The 23385-nt window shown below is 43.2% G+C and overlaps 1 protein-coding gene across 2 annotated transcripts in view; it reads right to left on the bottom strand.

The window, feature by feature from the left end:
* Positions 1–23385, bottom strand: part of ARHGEF39 (Rho guanine nucleotide exchange factor 39) — a 132166-nt gene that overhangs the window by 11454 nt on the left and 97327 nt on the right. Inside the window, exons 10-11 of one of the 2 annotated variants that reach the window (XM_063453512.1) lie at positions 6644–6743; positions 5183–5271 (exon numbers count right to left, since the gene is read on the bottom strand). In XM_063453512.1, coding sequence (XP_063309582.1) covers positions 5183–5271; positions 6644–6743 — 189 coding nt within the window. The remainder of the gene's footprint in view (positions 1–5182; positions 5272–6643; positions 6744–23385) is intronic. The other variant, XR_010090860.1, reaches the window with a different exon arrangement.

Below are 23385 nucleotides of genomic sequence, written 5' to 3'. Positions count from 1 at the left end.
TGATGTAGTTTAAGATGTTTCGAGACTGGTGTTTCAATCAGTTTCCTGGGGTTCACTGAATTCACGTGTTCTCTTATTCTTAATTTGAACATCCGAGAAGTTTTACCAACAAAGTTTTTTACAAGAACAGGTAAGTAAATAGACTAGACCTTTCGATTGGCAGTTAAAAAAGGTTTTCACATTAAACTCCTGGGAATAAGAGGAGTCTGGAAAGGTTTTCGATGGACGACGTATGAAGTGACACGCTTTGCATCTGCCACACTGGTAAGTGCCTACAACTGGGGACTTCAACCAAGTGGGATTCTGAGGAGTATTCTTTAGGTGACTGGGGACTAGTACATCCTTAAGATTGAGTCCCCTTCTTGCGGTCACTGATGCATGAGAAGTGATCACTTTATGTATATGAGGATCCTGATGCAAAAGAGGCCAAAATCTATCCATGATCTTAAGAATTTTATTCCAGTCAGCATCATAATTCCCTATGCATCTGATCAGATCTTGTGGTGATTTGAGATTACTATCCTCTGATAGTAGATCCTTACGATCTGCAAGTAGTGCACGTTTGTATGCATACTTAATGCATCTATTTGGGTAACCTTTCTGTTTAAACTGACTTCGAAGAGTAGATAAGAGTAGAGCAATTACGTCGAAGGCGTAGATATTGCCCTATCGGTATGCCTTTTTTAAGAGGTGAAGGATGGTAGCTCTCCCAATTGAGTAGGTTGTTTGTCGCTGTTGGTTTACGGAATAGTGTTGATTTAAGATACCCATCTTCTGTTAACATAATGGTAATGTCCAAAAAATTTATTTTTTTGCCTCCCACTTTGCTTGTCAACTTCAAATTGATGTCATTCATATTTAAAGTCGTCACAAATTTGTGGAAGAGATCAATGGTATCAGTCCAGATTAACAGGACATCATCGATATATCTCTTCCAAAGTTTAATGTGTCTAGTGTATTTCTGCATATTGGTGCTGAACACCATAGTTCTCTCCCACCAACCTAGGTGGAGATTGGCATACGAGGGGGCACAAGCCGTCCCCATAGCCGTTCCCCTTAGTTGGTGGTAATATTTTCCTTGGAAAATTAAAAAATTATGGGTCAAGATGAACTGCATTAGATCATGCACCAGACGGTTGTGTAGGGGGGAGGCTCCAGATTGTTCATCCAAGAAGGCCTGAATGTGTTTTAAACTCACTGAGTGTGGTATAGAGCTATATAGGCTCTCAACGTCAAGGATACACAAAACGGCATCCCCTGTAACTTTAGTGTCCTCAATAATATTCAAAGTGTGTTTTGTGTCTCTCAAATACGATGGAAGTTCAAAAACCAATTTGCGAAGAATATGGTCTACATATAGACTTGCGTTCTGAGTTAAATCTCCTGCTCAATTCAGGTTTTTGTTTGTGCACTTTTGGAAGGGCATAAAATGTTGCTGTTATGGGGTTTTTTGTCAATATGAAATTAAATTCATCTTTAGAAATTAAAGATGATGTCAGGGCTGTCTCAAGGATACTTTTAAGTTCCGCTAGGTATTTCTTAGTAGGGTCACAGGGGAGTATTTCAGATGTATCTTGGTCTTGAATCAGGCTATGTACCATCGATACATAGTCCGGTTTATTCAAAATGACCGTATTACCCCCCTTATCCGACGGTTTGAAAATCACTTCAGCCAGGGTTTGCAGATGTTTAACCCCTTAAGGACCAAACTTCTGGAATAAAAGGGAATCATGACATGTCACACATGTCATGTGTCCTTAAGGGGTTAAGGGATGTCTGTTCCTGTGAGGTGATATTACTACCAGGTTGAAAAGGAAGGTATTCGTAGTTAATTTTGTCTATTTCCCCACATGTCAGCTCAACAAATAAGTCAATATACTTGAATTCAGCCAGGTGTGGGGGTTAATAAGCTCTCTTTAGTTGGGTAAAGGGAGGTTGCGGATTTGTTGACCTATCATTACAGGAGAGTAAATCAACAAGCGTATCTAAGAGGCCAATGTCCGAGGCTTGGAGGCCCAAATTTGTAGCTCTTTTTTCATCGCGAATGCGATGAAATTTATGTAGGGCCAGTTTCCTCGCAAAGAGGTGTATATCCTTCGTCCAGTTAAACTTATCAAATTTAGAGACTGGAACGAAGGATAGACCACGTTGTAGTAGCTGTAGTTCTGTATCTGTGGGTGTATATGAGGAAAGGTTAATAATCTGGTTTGCTATAGATGTATTAGCTAATACCGTTTCCTTCTGAACCTCTGGGGGGGGGTCTGCCCCGACTCCGTATTTGGGATGTCGTATTGTCCTCCATATACGGATTCCCTAAAAAAGTCACCCCTTTTTTTTAGGATGCTTCTGGTGTTATATTCGTGGGGTACCTGTGTACTCCCTTTACTGGACTCTGAATCGGAACCACAAATCCATTATGCCCAAATACAGTTCTACATCCCAGGGCCATAGTAGCAGGGCAGGAGGCTAGCAATCAGTCCTCTCCAATGCCCAGTGGCAAATGGCAGTTTGTCACTTGAGGTCTCTTCCATAATCGATTCCAGATTTTCTCATGGTTCCTTGCAGTATTTGGTTGATTGGAGGGGTTATGGACCTGCCGAGCATTCTTGGGTTCCAGCTTCTGACATTCATGCTAACCGCAAGATTCGCTCTTTCCACGCCAAATTTGCTCTCAAGCCTGGTCCTGCCTGCCCACCGGGCGGTCTTCAGGTGGGGGGTTATGTAAGATTCATCCTCACCTTGCGACATTGATGGGGATTGCCTTGCCAACAAGCGCGGTAGTGTCTTTCAGCGGCCATGCGTCAATATGCCTGACCCCTGCAGCACGTTGATGGACGCCGGCCGCTGTGAATCTACAACTAGTAGCCCCATGTCCGCCCACAGCATGGACAACATCGACGTGTATGTGATGCAAAGGATGCACATGCATGTTCAGGGGTCAAAGGCCGGTTTGACTTCCCTGTATTCTGGTATCCTTGACTTTTGGCTTTCCCTCATTGTTGTGTCTCTTTCGTTGTGTCCCTGACCTCGGCAAGTATTCTGACTATTCTCTGGTACGTTAAGTCCGGCCATCCTAAGGCCCGTTAAGATGTTACCTATCAGTCCTGACAAAGTTCTACGTGTTGGATCAACTAGTAATCCTGACACTTACCCAAAATGCTGCTAAGTTCATGCACGAGCAATTTCTCGCATTGACTGTAATTCTCTCCTGGTTGGTCTCCCCAGAAGCTGTACTGTCCAGCTACAATCTGTAATGAATGCTGCCACCAGGCTGATTTTTCTCTCCTGTCGCTCTTCTCACACCTCACTCCTTGACTTTCTGTATCCTATAGATGTCAAATCAAAACACGAACCCGTACCTATAAACCTCTAAACAACTGTAGTGCTGTTACATTTCTTCACTGATTTGTAGGTATGTCGAGTCTTCCATCATTTAGGAAGTTCATGCCCAGAGTAACTTCTATTTCACAATTCTGTCTCTTGCTCTCTCTTAAAGGGCCGCACTCTCACCTTTCTGTTCTGCTACTTTCCCACTTTGTTGTTTGGTTGCTAGTCCCCTTGATGCCCTTCTTATTGTGTTTTTATACCCCATTGTGACGAAGTGCCCTTTGCCACTCCTTGGAGAGGACTAATGGCTAGCCTTTTGCCCTGTGATTATGGCTCCTGTGACTTATTGGATTTCAAAACACTTTTTCTGCCCCTTTGAATCCATGGGAAAATGTGCCTTTTCCCCTCCCCCTTTTTCCTGTCCATTGTTCTCCAGCAGGGCGTTGTCCCAGGGACACTGCCAGACCAGTTGAAACTGGCTGCTTTGTCCCTCCTCAATCTCTCATCAGCTCTTGCTATTGTTTAACCCCATGGCGATCCAACTGTATTCGTGAGATCTGAGCGCTTTTCAGACATATTGAGCGCTCAGATCCAAGCTATCTGGGGATATATTAGACATATAGGTTAACCCCTTAAGGACCAAACTTTTGGAATAAAAGGGAATCATGACATGTCACACATGTCATGTGTCCTTAAGGGGTTAAACATTGTCTTATAAGAGTTATGAATTTTTATGTGGTTTTTGTAACAGTTTTTGGAATTAGAGATATTTCCTGTTACTGGAGAAGATAGACCGGCTGTGGAACTGATTTGGGAAGAAAAGCCATGCTTGCGGTCGTTCATATGTGACTTCCACAAATCTTTTGAACCCCTGCTCTGATCTGGGTGATTTTTGGATATGTTGCATGGTCAGGGCTATCCAGGGATGTATAATTTGTGGGAATATGTGGTGTTTTGGGTTGTTTTCTGAAAAATGTGTGTTTTCTGCGTATGGGTAATTGAGTTAGTACATTGTGTTTGGTAATTGTATCACAGGCAGAGGGGAGGGTTTGTGTACATTATCTGGGAGTGCCTAACTGTACAAGAGTGCTTTGATTGGCTTTGTAACTTTGTGTCCTGTGTACCACAAGGTCCACGTGGGTGGGAACCTTGTGGGAAAACTTGTATAAAAGAGACAATAAACCCTCAGTTCATTCTGTTCCTGTTTGACCCTCAACACGTAGTCTTGTCTCGTGATTGGAGGGGAACTGCTATAATCACACTGGGGATTGCTATACGTTGAATACTCCCTTGAGCTCTAATCACTTAGCTCTTTTAAGAGCTGGTCCTGATACACACTCTTGGAGGAGAGGTCTTTTCCACACGGTCCTGGAGGACAGAAGCTGATCCAGGGTGGAAGGAAGATGGTGAGACTCCAGCTAAGCTACGGTGGTTGTGGAGTCTGCGGTGGTTGTGGTGTCCAGTGCGATGCTTGTGGTCCTCGGCGCAAGCTAGGAAGCGTCCATCAATGGAAGTTACTCGGTCGGAGTACAGATGATTCGTTACATTCTACAGGAGTTGAGTGTAAGTTCAAGCATGGTCCTCAAACTATTGTTCTTGTAACATTTTGTAATCTAATTTATTTTTAAATTTCTCCCTTTTATAATATTTTAAATCGCTGCAGAATAAGCTGGTGGTATATAAATACCAAAAATAATATTCATAACGTGGAGTCTTTTGCGCTGTAAATTTTAATTTTAGAAAGGGGACAGAGTATCTGCAATAAGGCTCATTTTATTGACAATATTTTCAAGCCATTAAATATTATGGTAAATGTAAAAAACAAGAACAATTGTGTGCTCTGAAGTGTACGTACCGTTCATCACCCATTTTAATCCGCTTAGACATGACTCCAAACTCTGCGATGGACTGAGAGGCCACTAGACCTTCTTCGATCTCCTGAACCTATTAAGAAAAGTTTAAAATCAACACAAGCAGATAATTACAAGTCCATTATGAAAACATATTGTGGTATAATCCATAAGTTGTACATCTCCTATAGGAGAGTTGCAACTACACGTTTGACTGAGTTCCCCTTCCTGCTGTCTTTCCAAAACTTGTTAAAGGGACACTGTAATTGCTTCATCACATGACGTGATTATAGTGTCTGGAGTCCCCAGGCACCATCCTTCAATTAAATATTAAACTATTTTTAATGTTAAATGAGAGTGGTCAGCAACCCATCCTCTCTGTGCTCTCAGGCTAACGAGGAAGTGTTAGACTGAGCAGCAATAGTCAACAGTGACTGGATGAGAATGTCAGCTTAATGCTTTCACCTCATCACAGAGCCCATTGCTGGTATGGATTTGTAGAAGGAAGTATGTAATCTCCAGTGAAGCCATGGCTATGGTAAGTCAGAAACCTTAATTCAGTATTAAACTGCTGAAAAATGGTTTAATACTGAATGGTGGAACAATACGGTTATGATCCGTAATTGCAGGTACAATAGACATTACACTGCTAAGTTATAGCAAGTTTCTTAAAGTCTAAACATCTGGATAAGAGACATTAAATACACCATATTGTCCTGGATTAATGTGAAAGGTCAAGGCCTTGCCTACATCAACCTTAAGTTTTGATCCAAATAATAGTTAAGATGTCTAGGTCATGACAATAGACTGAATATTTTTCTTTTACTTTACACAAATTAACCATTTTTTTTTTACCTGTAGTAACTAGAAATGCTAAACTATATGTATGCCTGATTGATCAATGCTAGACAAGACTGAGCGACTCGGAGACAGATTACCTGAACAATCAGGAAGGGTATGTTATACTTTATATTGCAAGCATATATTATATATATATATATATATATACATATATATATTAATTCTATATACTCTGCTTTATATTATATTAATGGATTATTAGGTTTTTATATTTAGATTCTTTTATATTCAATAAAATATTTTAAATACAAGGCAAAAAATGATTGCTTTCAATTCCCTATTTTTAATTGTATTACAATTATTTATATATTTAAAAAAGAGAAACTCTTACCAACTATATAATATTTTTGCTAAAGATATCTGTATGGTCAGCCCTGCCAAAGTCTATGTTTAAGACCTTATTGCGGTAAATAGTGGTGCCAGTGGTTACACTAGGGGGCTCCAGTCCCTATAAGCAATTTAATGAGATGAAATGGTTATAGTGCCTAAAGCGTCCATATAACACATACTTTGTGCTCTGCCTTCTAGGGATGTTTCCTGCTAACTTGCAATAACCATTAATTTCTTCTTCTTCAAATCTTAAATATGCAGTCCTCCATTCTCACCCGGGTTCGTTTGTGTGCTTTTTGCACAGGATGTCTGTGTTTTTCCAGATTTTCCTCAAATTGGCATTTTTTGAAATTTTCAGAATTTGAATGGATTTTCCTAAAAAAAGAAGACTAGATTTATACAGAATCTGGAATTAGTAAAACATACGGTTGTATAACTGTATATAGATTGCCAGGTATTCTGGCAAACATTTTGTGCAAGATAGTAATTAAAAATGTGTACTGTAAGTCACCACTTAGCAGATGTGACTCAATTTTGTAACAAAATGCAAAGACAGACAGATTTTTGTTTCTCTCTAACTCTATTCAAACCCTTACCAAAGGAATGCAGATAAGGTAAACATTGAACAGAGATGAGGTTTCTCTACAAGAACTTCTATGCAACAAGGGAGGTTGAAAAAACCTAGATATATACATATATCCATATAGACCAACTATAATTATGTTTAATCATATATAAATAGTACCTATGTTAATAATATTGAATATTCATGGATAGATACCCAATGAAGAAAATGTGTTATTAAGAAACTATTAGCTAAATGTCAAAAAGACATATATATATATATATATATATATCTATATCTCACATGCTGTCACATTACAAAGTAATACACATAGTTTCACACAATGAGACAGTGCAACTAAGAAAACGTAGAGTAATTAATTTTACTTTTTAAATAATGGATTGCTTCAATGTTCCATTGTATTAGAAAGTTAAAACAAATACAGTCAAAATCATACTTTATGGCCCAAAAATCAGATCCTCAGTCTAAGAAAGTCTCTTTGAAGACTGACAGATATTTGATGGAAAGATATCCATAAAGCTAAGACTAAGGACTTCAAACAAATGTCACAAAATTCAATTAATCCCTTATACAAAGTGGTAGTTGGAATTCATGAGAATTTCTTGTGGTGTTACAATGCCATCTATTGACCAAAGTATAGATTACAACCTGTAGAGAAGGTACACCCACCTAGTCCTATTGGCCACTTTATATTAGCGACGTAAAGAAAGTTAAGAGAAGCTCTTTGTAGCTGGCCTTTATTCAACTATTAAGTAGAGAAAAGCTCAACCAGACTGAACGTATATCATGATTACAAAGCTGGGCTGCTAATATTCCCTGGGACAGGTGCTATGAAGCCCCAGAGCAAGGACTGGAGACCTGCAGCCTATTGGACCGGGAGCACAGTGGACAGCTGCTCTCACGCTCGATCGCTGTGCATTGGCTCCTGAAACTCCATCTCGCTGGTCCCGTCCCCCCCCCTCCTCTTTGTACCGGTGGGGGATAACCCAGTCCCCACTGGAAGGCATTGCAGCGGACATCAATGGGGAATGCAGCCAGAGCTCCAGTGCAGAGGTTTCAAGATGGCCACCGCAGCAGCCCTGTGGGATCTGATCCCTCACCCAGCCGGTGGAGGAGCTCTCTTATACAGACTCACAGCATCGCCTGGGCTCTGTTCAGACCCTACATTGCATCACTGTGTCTCAGTTTGGAAGTGGAGGCTGCCGGCAATATTTCACCGCAGACCCGACACCTGCAAATGGTTCTCTCCATCCCTTGCCTGAGCCTACTGGAGAGGAGATCTTCTCATCGCAGCCCTACACCCTGGAGAGTGGTCCGTCAGCGCTGGGCATGTCGCGGGGACCTCCCCAGGAACACCGGTCACGGCTCATGGGAACAAAAGATACAAGGGCGGGGGGTCTCTCATGTTTGCTACATGGTCTTTAGCAATTTGTAATATAGGAGCAGTTACAAGTGCATGCCCATCATGTGCATGTTTAAAAAGAGTATGTTGCTCATCCTGAGCAGTAAGCCTCACTATTATCAGTCTGTCAGTATAGGGCATGAATGTTAGTGCAGTCTAAGTTCTATTATTCTACAAATGTGTCCCAATTAATCACTTCTGCAGCTGAGCCTAATCACCCAGTGGAATTCCCATCTTGCAATTAACTACAGGTTCCTGTCACACCTACATCTATGTATGTTGTAATCGATATTCCTATGAAATGTCTAACCAAGCTTGTATATAAATAACGCACCATAAAAGTAAAGAAAGTTACAAAAAAAAAAAATAATGTTTTGGGAAAACAAAATATACAACCAAGACTAAGTGAAAAGGTCTGGCTTACCAATGTTAATAAAGAAGCAGCTGGATAAAATATTTATATACGACCAAAGTAGTCTGCAAAGCTGGAAGAACTGAGTAAAATCTATAACAAAATGTATCTTTTCAGAAACAAATCAATACAGTCCCTGTATGTGGCGGGACTACTGCCTCTTCGTGAATTGCTAGGAGATATTCCCCGTGTTTTCCCCAATACGGTGTTGTATTCGTGTGTTTTACCTGCTCCCCGTTCATCTCCTGAACGGGGACCACCAAGAAACCTTATTTAGAATGTTGTCTTAGAACGTTCACATCTCGTATAGAGGTGTGAAAACCACAAACCGCAAGGGAAGCCTCGGCGCATGCCGACCCTGGGTGGTGGCCCATTCGTTAGATGAACGCCATCTGGGAGGAGTGTAGCGGAGCTCCAATATTCAGCATAAATATTTCCGTTGTTTAATCCTTGTAGCTGAGAAAGAAATCCAATATACAAGACAAAATCCTCCAAGTAACTGGACGACACACAGTTCTAGGAGTCAACTGGTTTTTATTCAGCCACAGCTGGCTTTTATGCATCTCCCCATGCAGGGGGTCTGTTAACTCATATTCCAGGGGTTATCCCCTGGTGGACCTGAGTGGGGACAAGTAAACAGTTCACAGACTCCTCCTCTGTGCCTGGGATATAATGGAGTAAGAACAACTCTTTGATTAAGTTCTCTCTCAGGTACAGAAAATCTACAATATTTATAGACCGCATAAAACACATTTTAATATTTCAGAACCCCACAAAAGTTACTTCAGTAAATAGCTGGGATCTGAGCGCCCACTTTGGCAAAATATATCACTCAGATCCGTTCGGTGGTTTAGGAACGTCAGTCGAGTGAAGTTTTGACCAGTCGGCCACGAGGTGAAGCCCCCAAAACATCTCCATGGAAATTTAGGCTTCGATCGGTCTTCTTTCGGGAGTTCTTGCACGAATGCCGATGAAAGCTCAACCTGGCTGCTGGCATAAGAATGTTCCCCCTGTTCGGTAGTTTAGGTCTCCTGAACGCCATTCTCCAACTAGTTTGGGAAGTTGAATGGGCAGCGGTATCAGTTTACCGGGTGTTCAAGGAGTAGCCAAAATTAGTTCCAGGTCGTTGACTACCATTTACTGCTGCCCACGTTCGAGAGACAAAATGGCCACCGTTTGTTTACACACATGCATTCGGTATTACGAACGGCAGCCACACAGGGGAAACACTTTATTCAACAAGCAATTTGAGGTTAACAGCCAGTGGTGGTTGGTTGTTATATGATGCAAACCCAGGGACCACACAGATGGAGGTTCGGTAAACCAACAGGGGGTACAGGCAGCCGAACAAAGGGAAGGAAAAGGGGTATTATAACGTTCATCCTACTACAAGGAGCATTCGTGGATTGCTTCCCACCCAGTTTGGTTCTCAAACAGGGGCCTTTCCCAGTGCACCCTTGGAGTGTTCACACCAATTGGAACGTAGGCAACTTGCAACAAAAGTGTGAAACCGGAAGGGAAGTAATTAAGGAGTGCATCCCCGGGAGGCCTGGTCTCTGGAGTCACCTGGCGACCCCGGCGGAGATCTTTGTGATCTCCCCATTTCGGGTAGCTACACCGGCGTTGTGGTTGTAGCGGTCTTTGCTCTTACATCCAGGATCTGGAACAGGTTCTGCCACTCCTCGAGGCCAAGGCCCGGCGGAAGGTGGTAGGCCACAAGCCCCCTTTTCTGCCACTACAGGTTGCAGGAAACCGGCTCCGTGTGTTGTGCCAAGGTCGGTCTGCCCCTGAATTTAGAGGGAGCCGCGAGTAATGGCGCCCGCTCCGACCCGCGGTTAAGCCCCGCTTCTCTAGCCATTGTTTTAATCCAAGCCTTTGCCAACAATGGCTATTAGTCCTTGGCTAAGAAGTTTGTCGCAAGCCATAGAAAATACATATCAAAAGTGGAGTGAGGGTAATGTATCACTAAATAAACACCTGTCATCTTCAGGTTTTTCAAAATTCTTCTCAAGATAGTTTGAGCATTCCATTCTTCCTCCCTATAGGCAGAAATAGAACTGAAGAAGCTGGGAGGAAAGGCATGGAGGATGGGAGCATTGTATTACCAGTGATCCTACCTTCTTCCATTGGGAATGACTTCTGTATATTGGCCTCATGGGCTATCATACAGAAGTCCATACTAGGAAGGAAATAATTTTTTTTCCCATTACCTATTTATGCTTGTACAGTGTAGCGGGCCCTTGGTAACCCGGTTGGTTACCTCACTCTAAATGAAGGAAGAAACCCCATTTCCCCAGTAACTGGACAACATACAGTTCCAGGGGTACAACAACCACTTTATTGGCCACATGCGGCTTTATACTTTTCCCCATGCAAGGGGTGGAACACACATGGAGACAATGTCTCCTTCCAGTGTCCTCCCCCGCCCCGTCTTATAATGGAACCGGAACCCCACTCCCTTTGTCCCTTGTTTCCGCTACTTATCCTCAGGGTTTCCCACCTCCAGTGGCCAGGGGGTCTTCATCCTATGAGCCTCTGTACCTGGGAGTCCAAGCATGGGAAAGCTTCCCGCCTCTCTGACTCCCAGCCACAGAAAGCCCGCCAAACTGCCATTGTCCCCTTAACATTGCCCCCACCAATCTCAGGGACCCCGCCCCCGAAGGGTAACTGCCTCCGTTCGTGGGGTCCCAGGGTGAAACCAGGCAAGTGAAGCATCTCCGTTCGGGACACGAATGCTCCCCCTGGCTGCCGTCCATCTATACGAACGGCGGCCAGGGGAGCATTCGCCACCTACTCTACATGGACGACATCAAGCCATATGCCAAATGTGAGCAGGACTCACTGACCCCCCTAACTAGGATATACAGCATGAACATCGGAGTTTCTTTTGGACTAGATACCTGTGGGTGTCAGGATTACTAGTTGATCCAGCACGTAGAATTGTGTCACACAGATGACTAATAGGTAATGTATTACCGGGCCTTAGAATGGCCGGACTTAACGTTCCAAAGAATAGTCAGGATACTTGCCGAGGTCAGAGGATACAGAAAGAGACAACGATAAGAGAAAGCCAGAAGTCAGGGATACAGAATACAGGGAAGTCAAAATCAAAGCTAAAGTCAAAAACCAGAAGAAACTTGAATCAGGAACGCGCTCTCGGACAACCACAAGGGAAACCACGACAGGGCACTGAGCAGGATGAGAATTGGGCCAAAATACCCCTCCTCTAGATCTGATAGGCTGTAACCAGCCTTTGACCCCAAAGGCAGTTACCAGGTCCCCATTTGCATAATTGCTGCTCAGCATTAACCCTTCTGTGGATTTGGTTGCTGCTCAGCACAACTTTTCCTGTGTGGTTAATTCCATTAACCACATTTTTATAAGCGGATGAATACGTGACAGTGGATGGATGACAGCAAAAAGAGGGAAGATGATCAGGACAGAAGGAGTTCAAGTACAAGAAGATTAAATAGAAGATCTAGAGAACAGCTACAAGTACCTGGGGGTACCACAAACACATGGCAACCATGAGAAAGAGGCAAGGGGGACAGCAACATCCAAGTACCTCCAGAGAGTCAGACAGGTCCTGAAGTCCCAGCTAAATGGCAAGAACAAGATACAAGCCATCAAAACATAGGACTTACCAGTCATCAGGTACCCTGCTCAATTAATAACCTGGCAGAGAGAAAAGCTTGTCACCATTGATGTCAAGATCTGAACTCTATTCACTATGAAAGGAGGATTCATCATTAAAAAAAAAAAAAAAAATCACAAATACATCACAAAGATAGCTCCCTATCATGAACTGTTAATGGAATGCCTGAGACAACAACAGCTAGAGGATGCAGAGAAGGAGGAGGTTCAATGGCAAGACAAACCTCTACATGGGGTATACCACTGGCAAATTGTGGATGTGGCTCACATTACAAACTCCAACTGGTGACAAAACCCAAGGTGCAGACTGTGCAATGAGACCTCTGAGACAATTCATCACATTGTACCCGGGACAGTGGTACAACTGGTTGAGAAGCAGAACCAAGTTGTGGATTGTGTACTGAAATATCGGCATAGAATATGGGCCAGACCTGCCATGGCAGACAAGAAAATAGTGGACAACCAACCTGACCTGTGGTGGCAGTTATCTGGATATTCTTCACCTCAAAAGGTCTATTTGGCTAAGAACAGACCCAATGCCAAACATGGAAGCATCAGTTTGTAAAAGGAGTCTTTGATTGGCTGTTGGCCAATGCCTGTTGACAGTCTTGCGGACAGTCTTGTGTCCACGTCACAGAATGGGATAGGTCGGTTATAGGATTGGCCAGGGAGCTGTATGAAGGGACACATTTTCTATAATACCCAGCTGTTCCCAAAAATGCAAGCACCTGTTTCTTGGTCTGGGGAACTGGCCAGTGAACAATACCTGCAACCTTCACAGGCGCTGGTTGTAGTTGATCTCCACTTGAGAAAGCCCAAAAGGTGAAACGTGTTGTGGATAAATTTCAGTATTGTGTTATAATAAAGGTATTTTGGCTACTTTTAAGCTATTTGATTGTGCCATTTTACTTCCCCCCCCTGCTTTTTGCTACAATTTTATTTATTTTATTACATAACTGCCTGGTACCCAGATTATTATTCCAGAAGAGTATTACTCCAAAGAAATCCAAGGTGGGGATGCCACTTACTCCTGATTCATTGAGCAGTCTGTCTGCTCAAGTAAATGTGAGTAAACATTTTTGATATCTATCTTTTAGCTCTACCACACATGAGTAGGACTACATTAGACCCGACATTTTAAAATACACCATTTTGTATAGGATTTCTTGCACCATTATCTTTTTTGTCCCCACATACGGATTCCAAGAATGATCTATTACCCGGCTCCTACAATGGACCTGGCTCCCTTAAAGACTGTGGAATATCCCCCTGGCAAGGTTTCCCTGATCAAAACAGATAACAGACTTTCTGCTAGGAGGTCGGAAATAGCCTTGTCTTCATGATCTCCTGTACGAGGGTTACAGATGTCAGCCACTGCTTCTGGACACTCCACATACTCTTTGAGCATGGTAATATCGAACATATGATATACACGACTGGGAGGATCTTGGGCAATTAGGTAGGTAGAATTAGCGAAACAATAAATCCTAAATACAATGAGATACGGGAGGATTAGCGCTAGTTAAAATGCAAATGCAACTACGCCTAGTGTCTCTAGCCACTCAAAAGACACTAAAATAACAAATAGTACAAACAAGAAAGAAAGGGGGGTGCAAAAGTAAACACCAGCACACCGTAAATTATACTTGCATTTCCATAAATGATACACGAGCATGTTGTATCAAGGCAGAGCAGAGGCAGGGAGTGTCTTGCCGTTTCTTTGTTTCCCGTGAGAACCCAGAAATCTAAGGGGGGCAGCTTCCATGGAGCCGCAGGACAAGATGTAGCTTGGTTGCTACTTTAAAGTGTGTGATTGGAGATATTCTGGAGAGTTTTACAGAATTTTATTTTTTTTACGGTTACAGCCAAGATTCATCTTTAGGAAAAGGTTACTGATTGCAGAAGGTTTGATTTCCTGTTGGTAATTGGTAAAGCATTTGATTAGCTAGGTGTTTGCTATTGATTGTTGGTTAATTAGCTATTGTTTGCAAATAAGCATAGGCCTACCCAGGTGTTAATCATTCCTAGTGGGTGGTGATTTTAGGAGTTATATAAGGGTTGTGGTCTTTAGCTTGGCTAATATAGCTTAGTTGCTGCTTCAAAGTGTGTGCTTGGAGATACTGGAGGTAATCTGAGGTATACAGGAGGACAAAAAAAACAAAGTTAAGATTTTGTCTGATTTAAATGATTTACTTCATTACAATGGCAGACTTGGTTCAGTGTAATAGTTGTTATGCATTTGTTTCACGTTCCACTTTTTGGAGATTTGGATGCTGTCTAATCTGTAGACAGTTCTATATATTGCAGCAGGAGATTGTATTTTTGAAGTCTGAGATTTGTAAATGATCTAGCAAACAAACTCAGGCTGGAACTGTTGCAAAGCCACTGCCTCAGAGACGTACTAGGAATGGCAGACTGTAGGATCTGGTAGACTTAGAGTTGTGGATTAAAGGCATATTGCACAGTCTGTGGGTCTACATAATTCATTTTTAGCACTCTCAGAGTGTATGTGTTATGGAGACAGGCTCAGGCACCAAGTGTAGCGGTGTTATGGAGACAGGCTCAGGTACTGAGTGTAGTGGTGTTGTTGAGACAGGCTCAGGCACTGAGGGTAGTGGTTTTGTGGATACAAGCTCAGGTACTGAGTGTAGTGGTGTTGTGGAGACAGGCTCAGGCACCAAGGGTAGTGGTTTTGTGGATACAAGCTCAGGCACTGAGTGGTGTTGTGAAGACAGGCTCAGGCACTGAGACTATGGTGAGGACTAATAGAAAGCAGTTGTTGTTGGGGAATTCTATCATAAGAGGTGGGGAGCTGGACAATAGTGGTCTTGTGAGAGGTCTTCCCGGAGCTACTGCTCACAGAGACAGGAGACGTATTTGTAATATTTTTAAGCGAGCTAGGGACAAATTACTTGACTTGCAATGAGGTTTCAGAGGTAAAGGAAGTGGTTTGTGTTTTTGCCAATGATATACAGCAGGTTGCTTCCACAGCGTCATTCTCTGAAGTTCTGCCTGTGCATAACACTAAGAACAACAGGCGGATGCGTGTTAGGGACTTTAACTTGTGGCTTTGTGAATGGTGTCGGGAGCAAGGATTTGGCTTCATTTCTCATGGTAGCTCTGTTTGGAATGGAAATAAACTGTACAAAAAAAGATGGTTTGCATCTTTCTCAAAAGAGAACAAATGTTCACAGTGAGCAGTTCAGAAGTTTTGCTAGGATGTATTTAAACTAAGAGGTGGGCAAAAGGGTGATAAAACATCAATCCAATTTCCCCCCAAAACAGGACAGAAGGTGCCTGTAGCAAGTGTGTAAAACAATGATAATCTTAGAGTCATGTCTACAAATGTTCGCAGTTTAGGGAATAAGATCCATGAACTTGGCAATAATGGCAACTGATAATGTAGATTTAGTTACTGAGATATGGTATAATGAGTGACTGGGACATAGCAATACCAGGGTACTCTTTATATAGAAAAGACAGGTAAGGCACAAAAGGAGGAGGGGAGTCCCTGTATGTGAAGGATAGCATAAAATCTAGCCAAATAAAAGTTAGTGAGGTGAACATAGAGTCAGTTTGGGTTACGTTAGAATTTTGTAATCACACAGTAACTCGTGTAGGTGTGATTTATAGACCCCCAGGACAAATAGAAGAGTTAGATAATCTAGTTGAGGATAAAGGGGGAAGTTATCATCATGGGTGACTTTAATCTTCCTGATGAGAACTGAAAACCCAAAATAGCTGCTTGTGCCAGGAGCACACATATTCTAAACTCTTTACTGGGATTGCTCCTCAATGACTTGATTTAGAGACAAACTCGTAAAGAGGCCATGCTAGATTTAGTGTTAACAAATGGAGATTTGGTATCAGATATTACTGTAGGTGAAAGTTTAGGATCCAGTGATCATCAGTAAGTGTGGTTTAATGTAAGAACAGAGCCTGAGTCACACCACACAAAAACAAAAGTTTTAGACTTTTAGAAAAACAGACTTTTCTAAAATTAGAATGTGTGTAAAGGAGTCATCATCAGACTGGAGCAATTTAAATGGAGTCCAATAGAAATGGGATTATTTTAAAGATGTACTGCTGAAGGCAATTGCAAAATTGCATTAGGCTTGTCAGTAAAAACAACAAATTCAAGAAACCACTGTGGTACTCCCCAGATGTAACCAAAATAGTAAAAAACAAAAAAGTTAGCATTTCGTAATTATAAAAAAAAAAAAAACCAGAGTGAGGAAGATAGACAGATCTATAAGATTAGGCAGAAAGAGGCTAAGCGTGTTATAAGAGCTTCGAAATCAACCACAGAAGAGAAAATAGTACAGTCAATTAATATTTTTGTTCAGTAGTTACAGATGAAAATGTAGGAAAGGGGCCTCGGTAAGGTAAAAGGACAAATGAGTCATCTGTTACATGCAAGTTTACAGAGGAAGAGGTTCTATTTCAACTGTCAAAAGCAAGGACAAAAAAGTCAATGGGACCTGATGGAATACACCCAAAGCTATTAAAAGAGCTTAGTGGTGTACTAGCAAAACCATTAACAGATCTATTTAACTAATCATTGTTAACAGGAGTAGTCCCAGAAGATTGGAAGTTAGCAAATGTTGTGCCCATTTACAAGAAAGGTAGCAGGGAGGAGTCGGGCAACTATAGGCAAGTAAGCCTTACTTCAGTAGTGGGGAAGGTAATGGAAACCATGTTAAAGGACCACTCTAGGCACCCAGACCACTTCAGCTTAATGAAGTGGTCTGGGTGCCAGGTCCAGCTAGGGTTAACCCAATTTTATAACATGACAGGAGGCTTCGTATTTGCTTAAGTCTCTCTTTACTAGAACTCCACAGCAGCACAGAAAAATAACCAATCAGAAAAAAGTTACGTACTATAAAACTCCCCTCCCCATGCCTCATTTCCTCTTTCTTTACTGCTCTGCAGACAGTACAGGTCAGAGTACCACTGCCTCCTACTAATATTATTTGGGGGCTTTGGGATTTAGTTCGACTTATTTAGAATTATATTTTTTGTTTATATATTATATTTATTATTGTATTTTATGTTTCTGGTTTTTAGTTCTGTCTATTATAGTTTGCTTCAGACTATTTATTTAACTACTTGCTTATTATATTATTATATGTTGTATTTATTATATTTACATTATTTGATATCATTTTTATATTTCCCATCTATATTTTAGGTCTATGGTATTTGTTCATCCATTAGATTTTTCTTCATATTATTTATTTATTAGTTGTGTATTGTATTTTGTTTTATTTTGTTTTTTTATCTCGGGATTCTACCCGTTTTTCACTCCTGCTTCCCCTGTTCTTGGGGATGTTTGCGTCTGGTAGCGCTATTTGAGGGTCCCTGGGGATGCCTAACGGTTTGTTCCCCCCCTCCCACCCCACTCCCTGGCGCCGTTCTATTAGTTCCCCCCTGTGGGGCTGCGGGCGCTCCGCTCGGGGTGTCAGGAGCCTAGCCACCTGGCTGCCTCCTCTGACTCACCGAGCTCTGGTGTGAGCCTGCCGGCGCCCGGGGTTTCTCGCGGTTTGACGCGAGCACCCCGCGACCGGGTCTGCTCACACACGTGGCCGCCTCGCCGCGGCCGGGTTTCTTTCAGCCACGTGGATCCGACCGGCTGGAGAAAGGGCGCCTGCTTGCGGCCCCTCCTCCTTCCACGGTCGGATCTCGGCGTTTGTTGCCCTGCTGGGATTCCCCGGCGGATCTCAACGTATTTCTGTAGTTTTACCTACAGATATGACCCTTATCACAGTTTTCTGTAGTTGGTAGGACAGTGCAGATCTCACAACTTGCTGTGTGAGTGTTTTGACAAATTTGATATCGGATTACTGAGTTCCCAAACCGTGTATATGTCACAGCGAGGTTTTTAAGACAGTCTCTATCTCAAACCCTGAGCTTCTATGACCATGCTTATATCACAGATTTCTGTGAGTTTTAATGACAGGGTATATCTCACAGATTCTGTGTGCATTATGGCACTATGTATCACTGATTCTGTGTGCTTATGGCACTATATATAAGATTCTGTGTGCTTTATGGCACTATGTATCACTGATTCTGTGTGCTTATGGCACTATGTATCACTGATTCTGTGTGCTTATGGCACTATATATAAGATTCTGTGTGCTTTATGGCACTATGTATCACTTATTCTGTGTGCTTATGGCACTATATATAAGATTCTGTGTGCTTTATGGCACTATGTATCACTTATTCTGTGTGCTTTATGGCAGTATATATCACGGATTCCTGGGAGTTTACTGGCAGTATATATCTCAATCTGGGAGTTTCATGTATATACGAATCTCAGTGCGCAGGCTCTGTTCAGAACCAGACTGCTAGTTGGCTCTAAGGTGTATGTGTTTCACAGTATAGATTTTGTCTGGCCCAGCTATGGAGTCCCAGGTGAGTCTCCTCTGGTATGATTTCACTGTCCATGACAGATATTTTAAGCCAACATACCTGGCCCTGGTTCAACTGGTATGGGAGACCAGTCAACGCTCATATTCTATAAGGTTATGTAGGGAGACTCATTGTATTGGCTATGGTTTAGCCCTACTCCAGAGATAGACCATGGGTACAATACCCTTCAGGTGGTATGATGATCTATAATTATGAGGAGAATTCTCACAGATCTGTATGTACATGTGCATACCTTTTCACAGTTTAAGGAGGATGTCGGTCAGTATATCTTGATTTTATGGACACTATTACCACTGGAACAACTTCGGCTTATGTCCAATACAACTGGAAAACCACTATTTGCCTGCTGGGCATTTGGGGACTACCAGTCCCGGTGCAGGTTATTCACACGGCGTTACGCTGTCTAAAAGGGTTGATGTCTGGGGACCCTATGTCACAGGGTGCTCTGAGGATCTACAATTTTTTGGGGAACTCTGCCCAAGCTCAGAGGTCCCTATTACTCATTCAAGACCCATGGTAAAGCGCTGCGGAATTGGATGGCGCTATATAAATAACATATATTCATATAATAATGATATGCAACCCAGGATTGGCCTGCTATGTCTGTGCCCATAAGAACGGCCTGCTATGTCTGTGCCCATAAGAACGGCCTGCTATGTCTGTGCCCCATTTATTGGCCTACTATGTCGGTGCCTATTTGAATGGCCTACTATTCTGTGTCCATTAGTTTGGCCTGCTGGGCCTGCTCTATTGGTGCCGAACCCCTTTTGGCCGCAGGCCTGGGGGAATATCACTGAGGAGAAGCCAGTGCCCACCAGTGACATGGAAATAGGCAGGTGTCCAGACAAGCACCATTGCCATACTATCCAAGAGGACACCAATATACGGCCATCTGGATATGGTAGGAAGGGTGAAGGCCCTAAACCTCAGGCCTGAAGGGCAAGGTTTCTTATGAAGACCCCGGACACACATCCGCGGTTTACGCCAGACCGGCGACGGCACATCTCCAAGGAGAACTTTGCACAGGCAAGGACCGGTACTCAGACACCTACAGGAGAACGCGGTGTTTTCCTTGTCTTTATCAACTAACTCCGTATCTGCCTCCCGGTATCCATATAGCTATCGGTAGTTATTCCTGCGTAAGGTTAGCTCCTGGCCCTGTTCAGTGGGGCTTACTTGTCTTACCTTCCAGCCTGCTATTTGCCTTCTAGCTGAGATAGAATTTGCGTTTTTACTCGTATCTACGTTATTGTTGTCTTTTTTCGTTTTCGTGACTTCCTTTTCCTTTCGCTCGGGTCGTCGAGAGGCCTGACTTGACCTCCTCCGACCTCCCGGGCGCTCGTGGATTGCGGAGAACGTCTCCAGCTTTCCTCAGACTACCAACGGTCCGCCTGGACCCCCCGCGCGCGCACGGGATCCGGAGGGTCAGTTGATAGTTTTCCATCGTTTTCCCGTAGATTACCCTCAGCCTTATGCTGATACTCGTATTTGATGTACCCTATAGTTGGTCACCCTGAGTCTCTAGGGACTCTAGCTTGGATCACAGGAGGGTGCGGCCCTCCATCACTTCGATCCGAGAATATTTTATCTTCTGGAACAGAGAGCGAACCCCTCTCAGATACGGAACCGGACACTGATTTGTTATTAGAGGGCGCAGCCCTCCCTCAACCTCAGCCAGAGACTGAGCTGGATACAGGGGTCATGTTTGGAGGAAACATTCTCATAGAGAGGAACGGTCACGGATGCAGACTCTACTGTTTGGTTATTTACGGGTGCGGCCCGCTCAGGCTATCAGCCGGACGTTAGCACGATATTTGATCACATTAGTAGAGAGCGCGGCTCTCTCATACACTCGACGCTCTACGGTGCCAACCATTTGTTCATCACACAGACTTGTACCTGTGCAAGACATCGATGACTACATGGAGGGCGTCCCTCCTGCATTCAAGTAGATCTGACGTCCGTGCTACCGATTTCGATATAGAGGACTGCCTGGTCATGCAAGATATCCATATTTAGACTGGATCCCTCTAGTCTATCTCCTGTAATGGAGGGATATTCTCACAGAGGTATAACGAGGGGTGACTCCCACTTATTTATACACATTCCTGGAGATGGTACGGCTATTGGATGGAACTCAGGTATTATGTGAGTGCAGGTTTGGGTATATTCTGCACCATAAAAAGCAGAGGATTGCATTCTGTTTTTGGATATCCAGACCATTGTGAACAACTGCTCAGACAGTTTCTCCCATATTTAGGTGGCAGGAGATACGGGAACCTTCATGGAGCAAACGGGCTCTGCCTTGCTCGAGTAACATGATTAAGGAAGGCCTATTACCCGTTCTGAAGGTAAACCGTTCACATGGATCTCATGGTAAGACCGGTATCCCCAGTTGTATTGAGTTCCCCGGTCATTACGATCTTGGGATAAGATGGCGGGACTGCCCCATCTCCTCGGAACGCATACCTGGTTCACAGGGTTCAGAGAGGGGGGTCCTCCATTTATACTCTATTTATCCCTCACGGGAGCCGTTTTGTTCTGGATTCACGCTAACCTACTTTCAACTACTGTCATGGAGACCTATGAGACTTTGTGGGGGTACCTGGTGCACCCCGACTCCTAAGCTGACATCTTTCACTCTTAGACGAAGACATATCTGGATGGAAATCTGCACTCCGATTGGCGCTGCCCATCCCTTTGAATATTCCTGGGATTCGCTACCCCCAGAATAGTCGACCACCGTCCCTCCACACAAGTTCAGTTCGGAACCCTGAGGTGGAGTCTTTCCTCTACCGCGTCCAGGATTACACAGTTCACTTGGAATATTGGAATCACTTAGGATATGACTAGTTTGACCACATTCTTGCCTGCATTATAAATTTATTCTCGGAGGAGACATCTCACCGGGTAGGCCAGGAGGGAACGAAAGAGTCTACTCGGTCCTATCGCGATTTGGTGGTGGACTTAGACGCATTCCTTGGGATTGAAGATCTGCCTGCAAGGCCACATTGCCGGGTGACCCTGGCACGATCGGTGGAGCAATCTTATACATCAAGAATTGAGACATAGTGGCAGTGTCTTATCACGGCCCTGAGTCCATAAATGACCTTCAACATTTTATAACTGCAGGATAATGGCTAATAGGTCAGTTTATCAGCTCATGGACCAGCTGGTAGGTAACAGGTCGCGACCCCACGTACATTGGATCTATCAGCGGAGGATGTTTCTCTTTTTTCCGTTGTTGGGATACCTCATCAACTGGCATCCCCATTGGTCGAGGTATTGTCATCTATCGCTGTTGGTAAGTCCATTTATGATTGCTCGGGTAGCTCCGAGGATAGGTACCAGCGACACAAACAGCCTTGGATTTGTTTACTGAGCGTTAAAACAGCAAATACGAAGCCTCCTGTCATGTTATAAAATTGTAGATTATGCTAGCTTTAGTGTACCTATAATCTTCATTTTATTAATGACAGGAGGCAAGTATTTCCCGCCCATTCTTATCCCTCCCTTGTTTAATGTTATAGTTTAGATTAATCAGGTACGTATGCAACTCTGCTTGTTGTCTCTGCTACCTGTCGCTTGTTTCTTATCTCTGATTTTCATAGTAGGGTTGGGATATCTACATGTTAAGATGACTTTGGTTGCTACATTGGGTGCCTACATGTTTATTCAGAGTACATTTCTTTGGATAATCAACCTGTTCGATTCTGTTTTTTCTCTCGTTTCAGTTTACAGTCCATCAACGTTATCTGGTTTGACAGCTGTTCTCGGAAGGTGGACATCGTATCTAGGACTTCGTTTCTTCCCCATTATGTTTTCTGCCTTTTATTCTGTTTTTTTGTCGCAGCTTGAAAGAGGAAATGAGGCATGGGGAGGGGAGTTTTATAGTACCTAACTTTTTTCTGATTGGTTATTTTTCTGTGCTGCTGTGGAGTTCTAGTAAAGAGAGACTTAAGCAAATACTCGCCTCCTGTCATTAATAAAATTAAGATTATAGGTACACTAAAGCTAGCATAATCTACAATTTTTTATAAACATAGCAGTTTCAGAGAAACTGCTATGTTTATCAATTGGTTAAGCCTTCCCCCTAATCCTCTAGTGGCTGTCTCATTGACAGCCGCTAGAGGCGCTTGCGTGATTCTCACTGTGAAAATCACAGTGAGAGCACGCAAGCGTCCATAGGAAAGCATTGTAAATGCTTTCCTATGCGACTGGCTGAATGTGCGCGCAGCTCTTGCCGCGCATGCGCATTCAGCCGACGGGGCGGAACGGAGGCGGAGAGCTCCCCGCCCAGCGCTGGAAAAAGGTAACCTTTTCCCCTTTCCAGAGCCGGGCGGGAGGGGGACCCTAAGGGTGGGGGCACCCTCAGGGCACTCTAGTGCCAGGAAAACGAGTATGCTTTCCTGGCACTAGAGTGGTCCTTTAAAGGATAAGAATGTTGAACATCTAAAAATCACATGGATTTCAAGATCAGAGACAACATGGGTTTACTACAAGGAGATCATGCCAAACTAATCTT

Source organism: Pelobates fuscus, chromosome 5 (assembly GCF_036172605.1).
Source record: "Pelobates fuscus isolate aPelFus1 chromosome 5, aPelFus1.pri, whole genome shotgun sequence".
Lineage (NCBI taxonomy): Eukaryota > Metazoa > Chordata > Amphibia > Anura > Pelobatidae > Pelobates > Pelobates fuscus.
This window is presented reverse-complemented; position numbering and strand designations above follow the sequence as displayed.